The sequence below is a fragment of the Sitophilus oryzae genome, unplaced genomic scaffold (assembly GCF_002938485.1).
Source record: "Sitophilus oryzae breed Bouriz unplaced genomic scaffold, Soryzae_2.0 scaffold_1711_pilon_pilon, whole genome shotgun sequence".
In the NCBI taxonomy this organism is placed as follows: domain Eukaryota; kingdom Metazoa; phylum Arthropoda; class Insecta; order Coleoptera; family Curculionidae; genus Sitophilus; species Sitophilus oryzae.
Genome location: NW_022146404.1, coordinates 67,051 through 80,008, shown reverse-complemented (window position 1 = coordinate 80,008; position 12,958 = coordinate 67,051). Strand labels below are relative to the sequence as shown.

Here is a 12,958-nt window from a genome sequence, read left to right as displayed (position 1 = left end):
AAAAGTCCTTCTATAATCTATAATAAATTCTATATCCAAAAGTGAACGAAAACTTAATGAATGCGTCATGATAAAATAAGTATCTTCCAGTTTGTTAATCAATGGATGTAGATTAAAAAAATATATTATCATAATCATATTTGATCTTAATTATATATCATTTGATTAGAAATCGCATTCCACCTAAATTCATGGAAAGACACTCAAGTTAATTTTTCTTTTAATCCCTTTGATAAAATTATAATACTCCTGTTCATACTTATTTTTATACTTAAGAAATTAATACCTTTTATTTCTTTTACTTAGCCTTTTGTAATTTTCTTAATCGCCGAACGATTATCTAGTAAATGTAAACTTTACAACTCTTTATTTTAAAACGGTTTATGTATTAATCTAAAGTTAATAGCAGAAATATAGTAGATAAAATGGAAAAATAATAATATATACAATTATTTATCTGCAAGTCATATTATATACCGCGGTAATTACGATACCTATGTCATAAATTAACAGTAGGGGCTAGTTCAGGTATATACGATGGATTAACTGTATTACTTGCTGGTCGTAAAAAAACTTGATAACATGTGCTTTGTGTGTTCAAGTATATTTATTGGCGATGATGCATGCTCATCTCGGAATCCAGTACATTTTTTAGATGTAAAAATACATCTTAAGATGAAATTAATAGTTATTTTTTAACAATATTAAACAATATTTTTTTTCCACAGTGAGTTACCTACGTTTTAAAAAATATTCAGAAATTATTATTTCAAGGAACTTATTACGAGTAGAAAAAATATTGTACTGGGTTGGCGTTGAAAGCTGTCTCTTTAGTTCTCAGTTTTGAGTCAATCTTTTTTAATTCTCTTTCGAGTCGATTGCTGATTGAATTGGAGCCAGAAATGGCTCGAAACGAAACAAGTAAATTACCAAAAGATATTCAGGCTGAGGCGACAAGACTATAGAGAATATTTGGTGTACTGAAATTCTAATGTCTAGACAATAACTGCAAAAGTGTTTCTATTTCGTTGATATTAATATAAATACGAATTTATGATTAATACAAAATCCTTTTTAGATTTTGTTCTGTTACCTTTTAAATGATGGATGGTATTCACGTTTTATCTACTATAGTTTGTGATTCATTATCTAATTCTACAAAATAATGAAAATCCTTACTTAACTCAAATTTATTTAGAAATGAGATAAGTGTTTATTGTGTCTGTCACAACAGACTCTAGCTTGATTAATCTGTCAAATTAAAAATCAATTAAGGTACTATGACCAGAAATGTTTGTACTAGATCACACTTTAGATGCTGATCACACTTGATAGCTAAACATCATTTCAATTTGTTACATGTTCTAAATAAACAAAAAAACATCTAAATATACTGTGTGATTAAAAAAAAACAGTGTCAAGTTGGCTTGGAAATGACAATCAATAACATCATTTTACAGTTAAAATGACGGCGATCTTCATTTCCAAGCAAACTTTGACGCTGTTTTGTATGATACATTCGCCATACATATTATGGTTATTGATTGAGTAAAAAAATACCTAAATTCTTCTATTTACAGCTATCGCAAGTTTGTATTAAAAATGAGGAACAACCCAAAATGTTATTCTCTGTACATTTTTTACTTTTTTCGATTAAAAAATCTGTACTAGATTTTTTAAGTCATAAATATCACCATTTAAGTTGGTCTGTATAAACAATAAGAATTTTAATAATTACTTTACAATAGGAAGTAAGTGTGCAATTATTAAATCAGCACAATAAATGACTGATTTCTTATCGAAAATAAAAACAGCAACAACAATTAAAAGCATTTTATACTCCATTTTGAAATAGCCAGAACAATGTAAACCTTATCAATAGATATTACCAATTAGTTTTTTTTTTCAGTCAATTGCTCTATTATTTGCATTAAGTGCTTCTTAATACAGGTATACTCACAAATAAAATCAGAATTTATTTTTTGGAAAAATTGCACAAATATTAAAGCTTAATAAATCATACATAATTTATCAAGAATGTTTTTTGATAACTCAGGATTTGCGAGCATAAACTAACCATACTTTGTAAACTTATTTTCTCAATGTTAATTTCTAATTGTTATATCTCAAAAATTATGAAAATTATGTAAAATTATCCATAAAATAAATAAATTGCACATATTTATTTAAAGAATGTATACCTGTAGTTATTTTTATCCATTCTTAAGATTATTTTTTAGTGTAAATATTTTTGTACCTAGTTGATTATTTTAGTATTATTAACGGACTAGAAGTTTAAAAATTAGGTACAGAGTATGGAATTTATTAATTCAAGTTTTGTTAGACATATATGTATGTTTACCAATCAATAATTGATGGAACACTTGCATATACTCAATATCATTCCTTGATATATGTAGATAACAATGTATATTATTTAAAAATATTTTTTTTTTCAAACGTCACAAAAGTATTAATTTTTGCGAGACGTGATTGACAATATAAAAAAGTCATTTTAACGCCTAGGCATAAAAGTAAAGCACTTTTACGCCTAAGCATAAAAGTACGAAAATATTTTATTAAACTGACATAAAGTGTCAAACTCAACGAGCGAAACCATAGTTTCTCGATATATAATTACATACAAGTTATAACTTCTAAACCTTTTTATATTATTTGGAACGTTTGAAATTGTTTAAAAATTATTTGTAGCGTTTGAAAAAAAAATAGCTGTTCTATTCGGAGTAAAAATGACGTTTTGTGCCTCGGCTGTATGTACAGCTGTACGTCCAGCCTCGTCACAAAAAGTGTCATTTTTACTTCTAATAAAACAATATACTATTATTTAAGAAAAAGAAAATTGACAGATCTCACATTGTTGCTAGGTAGTCTAGCTGCAGAATATAGTATTAAGCCTAAAAAATAAAATTCCTAAGGCATGAATGTTTTGATACAAAAGATTTTTTTTCCTTTTGGTTTTATGAAAAAAAAATGATTGATTTGGCTATCAAAAGTATCTATGATAATGAAAAAGATAATTCGAAATTAAATTCTAAATTCCTTGGTTTCATAGAAAATTTGCAATGTTAGCAAAAAGAAATAAAAAATGATAAAAAGAATCATATTATAAATTACATACCCTAAATGCATATTTCCGAAGGTATCTCCTCCAAGCCAGACCAATAAATAAAACTTTATAAAAACCAAAGATAAAACACAAAAAACAAAATCACAAATTAAAAAAATAATAAACAGAAAAAAGATAAAATAGGTAAAAGGATGCGAAGGGGTGTAAGGAGCGGCACTACGATAAAAAAATTCTTTTCACAGCCAACGAGAATGTGATAGACCACTTCGCGAGAGATCACTACTCGAAATGATCTCGATACCGGCTAGGCGAACGGATGGATAAAAACCGAAAAACTGATAAGAAATTTCAAGTGTGCGAGCGACGATGCTTTAAATATTCGTAGGTATATTATTTCCTATTGTTCTTTTTTATTTCTTGCCCCCGATTGGTTTGTTTAGAACCACCAAGTATGGGTGACGTTTTTTTCGATACTGAGGGAAACTGTTTAGCCGGTCGGCGTGCTGTTGTGGGAAGTCGCACATGCACCGAGAAACAGACCTAGTTCCGAGCGAAATTAAGAGTACCTAGACTATGCGTACCGATTCGTCTGTTCCTTTCACCTGAGTCAACCTGATTAATTTCAAACATTAAATACTAGATATTGACCATACCATGTTTCGGATATATTAGTCATAAACACTTAGCTTTAACATTTTAAAGCAAATTATTTATAATATTTTATAATGATGTGAAGCTGGCATACTTAGACCACGATCACACACAAAGCGAGAAAAGCGAGATTTAACAAGACGTTATTAGAGTCTTTTGCGACTAGAAACAAAATAACAGGATTATACTGGGTGTTTCAAAAATTGTGCAATCTCTCGTGGAGAGAATCCTCACGTAAAAATAAGATTTATTTTTCTTATCAAAATGAGTCCGATTCTGCTTTGTTTCGTAGCTACAGGAGTTAGTCCTCATTTTTTTTTCGATTTATTATAATTTTCTTCCAAATGCTTTTATGAAACTTACGAAATTTGGAGGGTAAAGGTGCTCGCGCACTTAGCCGAAGCGTCGAGAACGAAAGCGTCGCGGGACGAAGCGTCATTTATTTAGCTGATGGGGCGAAGCGTGGCGTCTCGAACGACGCGACGTGAATTTTACTTACTTCATGATTTGAACGCAGTACGTTGTCTAGTGTAGTAGATGAGCAGTTCGTCAGAAGAGGACCTTTTTGTACTAAGTTTAATTGCCACTATGGAAGAAGAAGAAGATAAAAACAAGAAAAAATGCTAGGTTCATAATATAAATCAAAAGAGAGACACCTACGGTGAATTTCATCATTTGTTTAATGATCTTAGACAAGATAAAAAGAAGTTTGTCCCAACTCTAGCACCTCTTCCTACCAAATAACGCAAAAACTGGGATATGAGACAAGAATCAACAAATATTTGAATCCTCTCGCCGCCTATCGCCGCGCATTGATGCGAAGCGTCAAGAGAAACGACTCCTAGTTGGTCCGAAGAGAATACGCGCGTCGTCGTTAACTTAAATGTAAAAGACACAATCACTTCTAGGCACAAAAAATGGTTCAATTACCTATTATCGTAAAAAAATAAGGTTAATAATTTGGAATTTTATTAACTGTCAACATCCTGAACAACAGTCAGAATCGACTTTAGCATTAACTTTTATCTTTCGATGTTGACTAAACTATAGTTGCACTTTTACCTTCATTGTCGACCTTGCTGATAACTACATTAGCATTATTTGTTCCAACAATCAAAAAACGCCAATTTCCGATAATCCATGACTAATTAATATCTACTAACGCTATTAAAATCTAAATCATACCTTAGCTTCTTCTAGAAGAATGTAGAAACTCCCCCAAAAATTGAATAATGTAAGTAAATCGGATTAATCCTATTTTACATATAATAGCTCCAATACTAATTTTAATCCGTTATAAGTCAGGTAGACAAATTAAGTCCAGTCTAATTTTACTATGACTCAGGATAATATGTCATACTAGATTAGAAGTAACTTTTTTTACTTATTATTTCGAAAGATTATTGGCGTTTTTTCTCTGATATGTTTTGCCTTTTTCGACATTTTTAAAGTGAAATATATAATTAAAGTTTGTTTGTGAAAAGAAGATCTTCTATGACAGGACAGAAATAGCGAACCTATGACACGCGTGTCAGAGCTGACTCATGTACAGGGTGGCTCGAATTCGACGCTCATCATTGGGATTTCGGAAACCGTAAAAGATACAGGATCGGTTAAATGGAGGCAAAGTTGCCCAATTTCATGCTCAATAAAATGCCGTATTGCATTTTTATTTTATTTTTTGCATAAAATATTCTGGCGATGGAATTTTCTGTACGAAACGTCGGCAAATATCAAAGTGACTATAATATAGTGTTTTAAGAGTGATGAAAGGGTTTAATTAAATTGAAAGAAAAATCAGGTCCGTATTTTAAAAAATTAAGTTGATGATGGTCGCCAGAAGCCGAAACGTCAGAGTCGATATTTAATCACACAGAGTTATAGAGCAGAAAAAGTGGCCATAAAAATGTATTTTTCATTTTAAGTTATCTTAACAAATAAAGCCAGGAAACAATAGAAAACAAAATTGAAAGTTCCGTTTTTTTTTTCGAATATATTCGGAAGTATTCGGAATTTTTCAAAATGCAATACGGCATTTTATTGAGCATCAAATTGCACAACTTTGCCTCCATTTAACCGATCCTGTATCTCTTACGGTTTCCGAAATCCCAATGATGAGCGTCGAATTCGAGCCACCCTGTACAAGTACAATAATTTCTATTTTTTAGGCTTTACTTTTGTGATGTGTGACAAAAATTATGTTTCGATTTTTCAAAATTTTGCCACACGCTTGCCTACTGGCCCACAGCTCAAGCTTGCCCACTAGGCTTAACCACAAGCTTACCTATTGCTTACCCACTGGGTATATACCGGGTGCAAAATTGTGTATTAATACAAATTTCAATATACCCGGTATTTGCCCATCACTGGCCAATACCCTAGGTAATATAGCTAAGAAGGTACGAAAGTTAAATCGCAACCGAAGTTTAAAAGTAGCAGTAAATAGTAAATATAACAGCACGAATATATAGATTAACTGTGAAAACAGCCACTTCGTGACAACACCGAAACTCAAACGCGAAAATTATAAAAGCTAAAATTCACAGTCACAAGTTATTTTCCCAGCGAATAAAAAATCACGGTCACAGATACCTTGTGAATGTGAATTCAAGTTTTCCAAATTCACTGGTAGTAAAATCATACCAACAGACTAAAATCATTTAATGTTTTATAAATTATGAATCTTATTTCAAATGAATGTGTTGAGGAATTCACATTGGTTACTCTTTTTTTAACCTGTTTTCTTTTCTCTTAAAAACAATTTAGATAACATATTTATTTATATAAAATAATTTATAGAAACTAAGGTAAATATCCGGTCAAATATATTATAATCATAATGACATTACTGTTTTTATTAAAATGACGTGTCATCTCTGGTGTCATATAATTTGCTAACCTCATTTAACAAAAGTGTACACACCTGGATAACATGATTTCTAGATTACAAATCATATCAAATCTAATCTATAATTAATCGAATAACAATACTATTGAATGAATTAAATAAAAAATACTATTTATTATAATAATGTATACTTAAATATTAAGGGAACTTATAGAAAACATACTCTTCTCTACATCGATATCAACTGATTGGAATACTTTTCTGCGTCATGAGGCGAAGAAGAAATAAAAGAAACATGTTTGTTTCTTCTAATTTTTGCAGAATTTATCACGTATTATAGGTCAAATAATGTCAGAATTATTTAATTTTGTCCGGTTCGATACAGTGCACTGGATATTTGAATTTAGAGATAGCGAGTATTAAAATAAATATCATTAACTAAAAATAGCTAATACTACTTGCAGTTCAAACAAAAACAAAAATTTTACGTTGTACTGTATCGTTGTACTCCAATCTCTATGGTTGAATTCTTGATAACAAAGACCAAATAGGTATCTAGAAGTGACAGCATTGAAGAATTATGAGTTCAGTGCCATAGCTATGATTTTATAAAAATACTGAAACCAAAATGTCCTATACCAAGTGCGGTTCAAAAGTGGCTCACCCCTATAACTTTTTTTTTCAGATAAAAACGAGATTTGGTATGTTAGTATAGGACATAAATTAGGATTGATTGACACATTCAATTATTTTCGGTCACTTCCTGTTTCACCGGAAATGACTACAACTTTTGATTTTTAAATATAACCTTCGGTATTTTTTACTTTATTCGATAGAAAATGACACTCTGAATAGAATGACATATTATGTCAGTCTTTGACATTTTCGCATATGGTTTCATAGATAAATGCAACAAGTTTAGATTGGAAAGCCCGTAAAAATTTTGGGTCGCGAAATTATTTTGGGTCGCGACCGTTATACGCGATCTGGCGCTGCTATAGCGGTCGCTAAGAACAACGGCAAACAAAACCAGAAATAATTTTCTCTTGTCAAAGTCAGAATCTTCTCATTAAAGAAATTCCGAAAAGTGTTTATAGCGTCCATTTTCAAAGTAATTATTGCTATCTTGTGAGTTTAATTCAAGGTTCTGCAAAAACCATCGTGGATCGTGGCATAACGTCGGTTTCCAATGTTTCATAGGTATTTCATACATGCGTCCTTATATAAAATAAAGTTTCTTGTATGCAACACACTGTATTTTATTTATAAAATTAAACGAAAATAATAATAAATTTGAATAAACAATATTTGGCGATATAATTCCGGAAAAAGCCGAACCCAAAGAATATACCTAGCTAGAAAAAGAATGGACTCTGCCAGAAGTGGCGCCATCTATTGAGTAGGGCTTGTTTTAAATGGATCGAAGCGCGGGCTTTTTAAATGAGCGTATTTATTGAATTTTACTCTAAAATAATTAAATTTGATTATTAAATCTTATTTTTTACACAAATTCAACAATACTAATAACAAGTATCGTTGTGATGTGTAAAAAATAAGATTTAACAGTATAATTTATACAATTATTAAATAAAATTAAAGCCAAACATGTGAAATATTATTTATTATTTAAAGTTTTTATTTAAAAGTCAAATATTTAAACATCGTTTATTATAATAAAACAAGACCAACGTAATACGCCCAAAGTTTTGTAAATGGAGTAAATATAAATAGGTACTTAAATGATGGCAAAAATAAAAGACTTACATTATATTTTTAGGGCCACAAATAAAAGGAATTGTCTAATTAAAACACATATAACAAATTATAGTTTGAAAACCATTTTGATATAAATAATCATTTATTTGATAATATTATGATTGGCGCTATGACAACGACAATATTTTTTGAGAATTTGACAATAATATGACAATGGCCGTTGGAAATTATGGAAACTACAAAAAAATTCTGATTTAACGCCATCTGGCAATAACTAGTAGCCACTTCTTAACCTAAAAATTAATTGCACTACCACCTAGTGGCTAGGGCTGGAACTATTTTATTTGAGATTTCCGTGGAAACGGTGGAACCGCTTTTGCTATTTCACTTTCCCGCCCCTGGCCGAACCGCTCCGAAATTTTCAAAAGTTTTGGGTCGCGACCGTTGCAACAATAGCGCCAAATAGTGTTTACATTGTCCTTATGGGCACTTTCCAATCTCAACTTGTTTCATTTATCTATGTATGGTTTATTCGAAATTGTAATAATAATATGCAGTTTATAACAACAATTTGACTTAAAATATCAAGTGTGTGGTACCAAATTATTCGTAAAATATGCTTTTTCCAAATATGCTAATGAGCCACCCTTGTTCCATTTGAAAAGATTGAGATATGATTAAAAATACGATTTAGGCGTCTTTTAACCAGCCAAGACAAGACACGAAAAACATTAGACGATCGAAACTATTTTCCAAGGCTCATTGATTAAAAATTGGTGTTTTTAACACAGCCATGGCACTCTAGATTGAAATTTAAAATACGATGATTTTTTTTAAAGCGGGAATGTCAAAAGTCGACACATGACATGTCATTCTATTCAGAGTGTCATTTTCTATCGAATAAAATAAAAAAATACCTACTGATGATGCCATATAAAAATCAAAAGTTATTATCATTTCCGGTGAAACAGGAAGTGACTGAAACCAATTAAATACGTCAATAAATCCTATTTTATGTCATATACTAACATACCAAATCTCGTTTTTTTTATCTGATAAAATAAAAAAAGTTACAGGGGTAAGCCATTTTTGAGATGCACCCGGTATACAACTCTTAAAATCAATCAGTGACAGGTGTCACTATGAGAATGAGACCATATTAGACTAAATTTGGCCCCAGATTGCTTCAAACGCATCCCCAACGTTTGTTCCAGCGGTTTTGACAATATTTGCTCCAAATGTTTCTGGTCCGAAGATGTTCGCCAAATTGTATATCCAGACAATGAAACAGGACAATATTTATTCGAGCAAATGCAACACAGTCGAATAAATTGTCTAGGCCTTGATCTTGCTGCAAAATTCTTGGAAAATGTATAGCAACAGGCTATATAAAAGTAGATAGAAACTATAATAAATTTTGCGAGAAAGCTTTACTCCCGGTTAAAAAAATATCCCCTAACAATCTTTTCGTATCCACACATTTAACAGCTTTTCCAAGACTCGATGTTTATTGAACACCGAATCGAAAATAAAAACTAGCTTGTTTTCATTCCAAAACGTGTAAGAACTTTTTGGGTAACCAAATAGTGATGATTAGATATGTCGCTCAGACCGAGGAACTGCTGTTAGCGTACAAGGGTATGTCAAATGTTCCTTAAAGTGCATCTTTTATTCGAGTTCCCTGAAAATGTAGGAACAGTCTCGAATGAACTCAAGGAACGGTTTTATAAATAAACTCTTCCGATATCTTGATTTCTTCCGTGTTCACTTTTCACAACCACACAATGTAATAAAGAAATAGTCAAGGGTAAAAGGTATGGTGAAAACGTGGTGTCAGTCCATTTGGTGAAATTCGAGTTTCCAGTTTTTGAATCTGAAATAATGTTTCTGTTTTTGTAAGTTAAACTATGTTTTAATTGAGTCCATTTAGTGGAAATCGGCCTTTAGAAACTAGAATCAATTCAAAAACCGAATATTTTGATCAATCGTTTTAGAAAAAGACTACACACCAAAATTTTGTTTGATTCAATGTTCAATAAATATCGTAAATATATCTGTATTTTCTTAACCTGAAGCGTATCTTTTGCAATGTTTAAATAAAATTAATCAGAACTCATATAAAATTATTTTTATACCACATTATCTAACATAAAGCATGTAAATACATAATATCAGCAATTTCTGCAATTAAATACTATAAATAGATACATATTATATTATATTATACAGGGTCCGGCAATAGTGTGCCGGACATCTGTAGCTCTTAAAAAAGTTAGAAATTTTGTTTAACCTAAACCTAGTTAAGTATGTATTAGAATGTATTTTGGGAAAATATTTTAACTACTACAGGGTGGCTCAAAAAAGTGTGAGTGGGTCGAGATGATTTTTTTTAAATGAAACAGCCTGTATATTATTGCATTTTTGACTTCCTTCTTGACCACTTTACATAATTCTAAAATATTGTTTACAACAAAATATGTTTTGATAGTTTTAAAGATATTAATAAATAAGTAAAAAAATATATTTTTCAGCCTTTCTTTAAAAAAAATATTACAAATACAAGAACTGTCCTGAAATCAAAACTATACCAGGTATTTACTCTACATGGTCTATACTTACTTTGCTATAAATATTGTAATCTTAAATCAAACAGGGTGTTTGATTTAAGATTAGATTCTTCTTGGTTTGTTTAAATGGAACACCCTTTATATTTTATATTTTTTTATTATATCTTTATATTATCTTTATATTTTTATATTTCAAAGGTATATTTATTAATATCTCTGAAACTATCGAAACATAATTACCCATATATTAGAATTATGTAAAGTGATTTGAAAGGAATCTAGAAATGCAATAATAACGGGGTGTTCCATTTAAAAAAAAATCATCCCAATCCACCCACACTTGTTTGAGCCACCCTGTAGAAAATATTTTCCCAAAATACCTCCTAGTTAAGTCTATGCTCCTAATACATTACTTTAGGTTTGCACTTAAAAAAATTCTCCAAAAAGTTTTTTATTCTAGGAGCTACATACATACTACTACTGCCGAACCCTGTATACATATTTATGTTTGGGTTTGAATTTCAAATTTGAATCCTGGGTATTAGCCCAAGGATTCAAATTTGAATCACCCTCTACGTTACAGCCCTTCAAATAATTCTTTTATAACCATCGTGAAAAAAAATTAAAGTATAGGTAAAATATTTTAAGTTAACGTCCCCTTTTGGCTGCTAGGGCTAATTTGGACGAGGCCTACATTGCCTTTAACATATTTCTTTTAGAAAAAAGCGGAGAGCTCTTAAGCCATACAACGAGATACGAATATTTAATCAAGTCAAGTTAATAATTTATTTCGCGTATGCAAGTATATACCTTTTACTTTTTCAATAAATGGGAATTTTTTCCAACTTTTGAAGGGCACGCTCATTTGAGGAGCTATCTAATGTGTATCATTAAAACGACAAAACGACATTGGAATTGGTACGTTTGATGAGATCAAACGTAGACAAATTACTGGTATTGTCGAAATAGCACACGAACCTCCCGAATTTCTGTACTTTAGTCGCACGATTATATAATCCGCCAAAAAAATGTTTAACATTAACATACATGCTTTCCGCTTAATAAAAAACGAGTTCTTACTATATTAATTAAGTTTTTTTGTGTATCGGGGGCATCAATAAAGTAAACTGAATTCATGAAGACAGCAAATAACTTTGTAAATTTTTGTTACTCTTAAATTCATTAAAACGGTCTTTCGCGTATTAAGCACATGGGGTAAGTCAGAGGCTGTGTCAGAGAAGTTATTAGGTAAGCCCTTTTAAATTTATACACAGATATTTAAATCTGTCTTTTATAAAAAAAGTTACACACTACTTTATACATACGTAGTAACCAATGATATCTGTAATAACTGATTTAAATATTAGATTAATGTACCGGGTGCGTCTCAAAAGGGACACACCCCTATAACTTTTCTTATTTTTTCAGATAAGAAAAACGAGATTTGGTATGTTAGTACATGACGAAATTTAGGATTGATTGACGTATTCAATTGTTTTTGGTCACTTCCTGTTTCACCGGAAACGACACCTCGGTTTTTTTACTTTATTCGATAGAAAATGGCACTCTGGATAGAATGACATAGAATATGTCAACTTTTAACATTTCTGAAAGATGACAGTTAATTTTGACATTTGATATATGTTCAGAGGCGCCTACTATATTTCTATCGGCAAAATATAAAAGACACAGCCCTCGTATAAATCAAGAACGGCTGGACCTAACTTATACAGGGTGTTTCCAAAAACATGTGCGATATCTCGTGGGAAAATAAGATTATTCACGTAAAAATAAGATTAATTTTTCATATCAACAAAGGTCCGATTCTTTGTTTCGTAGCTACATGGGGTACAAAGTAAAAGCCTCGGTAAGAGCAAAAAAGTAACAAAGCAGAATTGGACCTAGATCAATATGAAAAATCAATCTAATTTTTACGTGAGGAGTGAGGAATCACCCCGCGAGAGATGGCACATGTTTTTTGAAACGCCCTGTAAATTAGGAAATGACTGTACCTATATTTAACCTTTTACAAAATATCTTAGCTAGTTAGCCATAACTACCAACAATCCACCATAATATTTAAGATTT

The 12,958-nt window shown here is 30.9% G+C and overlaps 1 protein-coding gene across 7 annotated transcripts in view; it reads right to left on the bottom strand.

Moving 5' to 3' along the window:
* LOC115881285 (long-chain-fatty-acid--CoA ligase 3) overlaps positions 1-12,958 on the bottom strand; it is a 48,098-nt gene that overhangs the window by 30,497 nt on the left and 4,643 nt on the right. The window contains exon 1 of one of the 7 annotated variants that reach the window (XM_030898704.1): positions 3,140-3,542. The exons of 5 other annotated variants lie outside the window; for them this stretch is intronic. In XM_030898704.1, coding sequence (XP_030754564.1) covers positions 3,140-3,150 — 11 coding nt within the window. In that variant the 5' untranslated portion in view covers positions 3,151-3,542. Of the gene's footprint in view, positions 1-3,139; positions 3,543-12,958 lie in introns of those variants that run through there. One more of the 7 variants, XM_030898708.1, reaches the window with a different exon arrangement.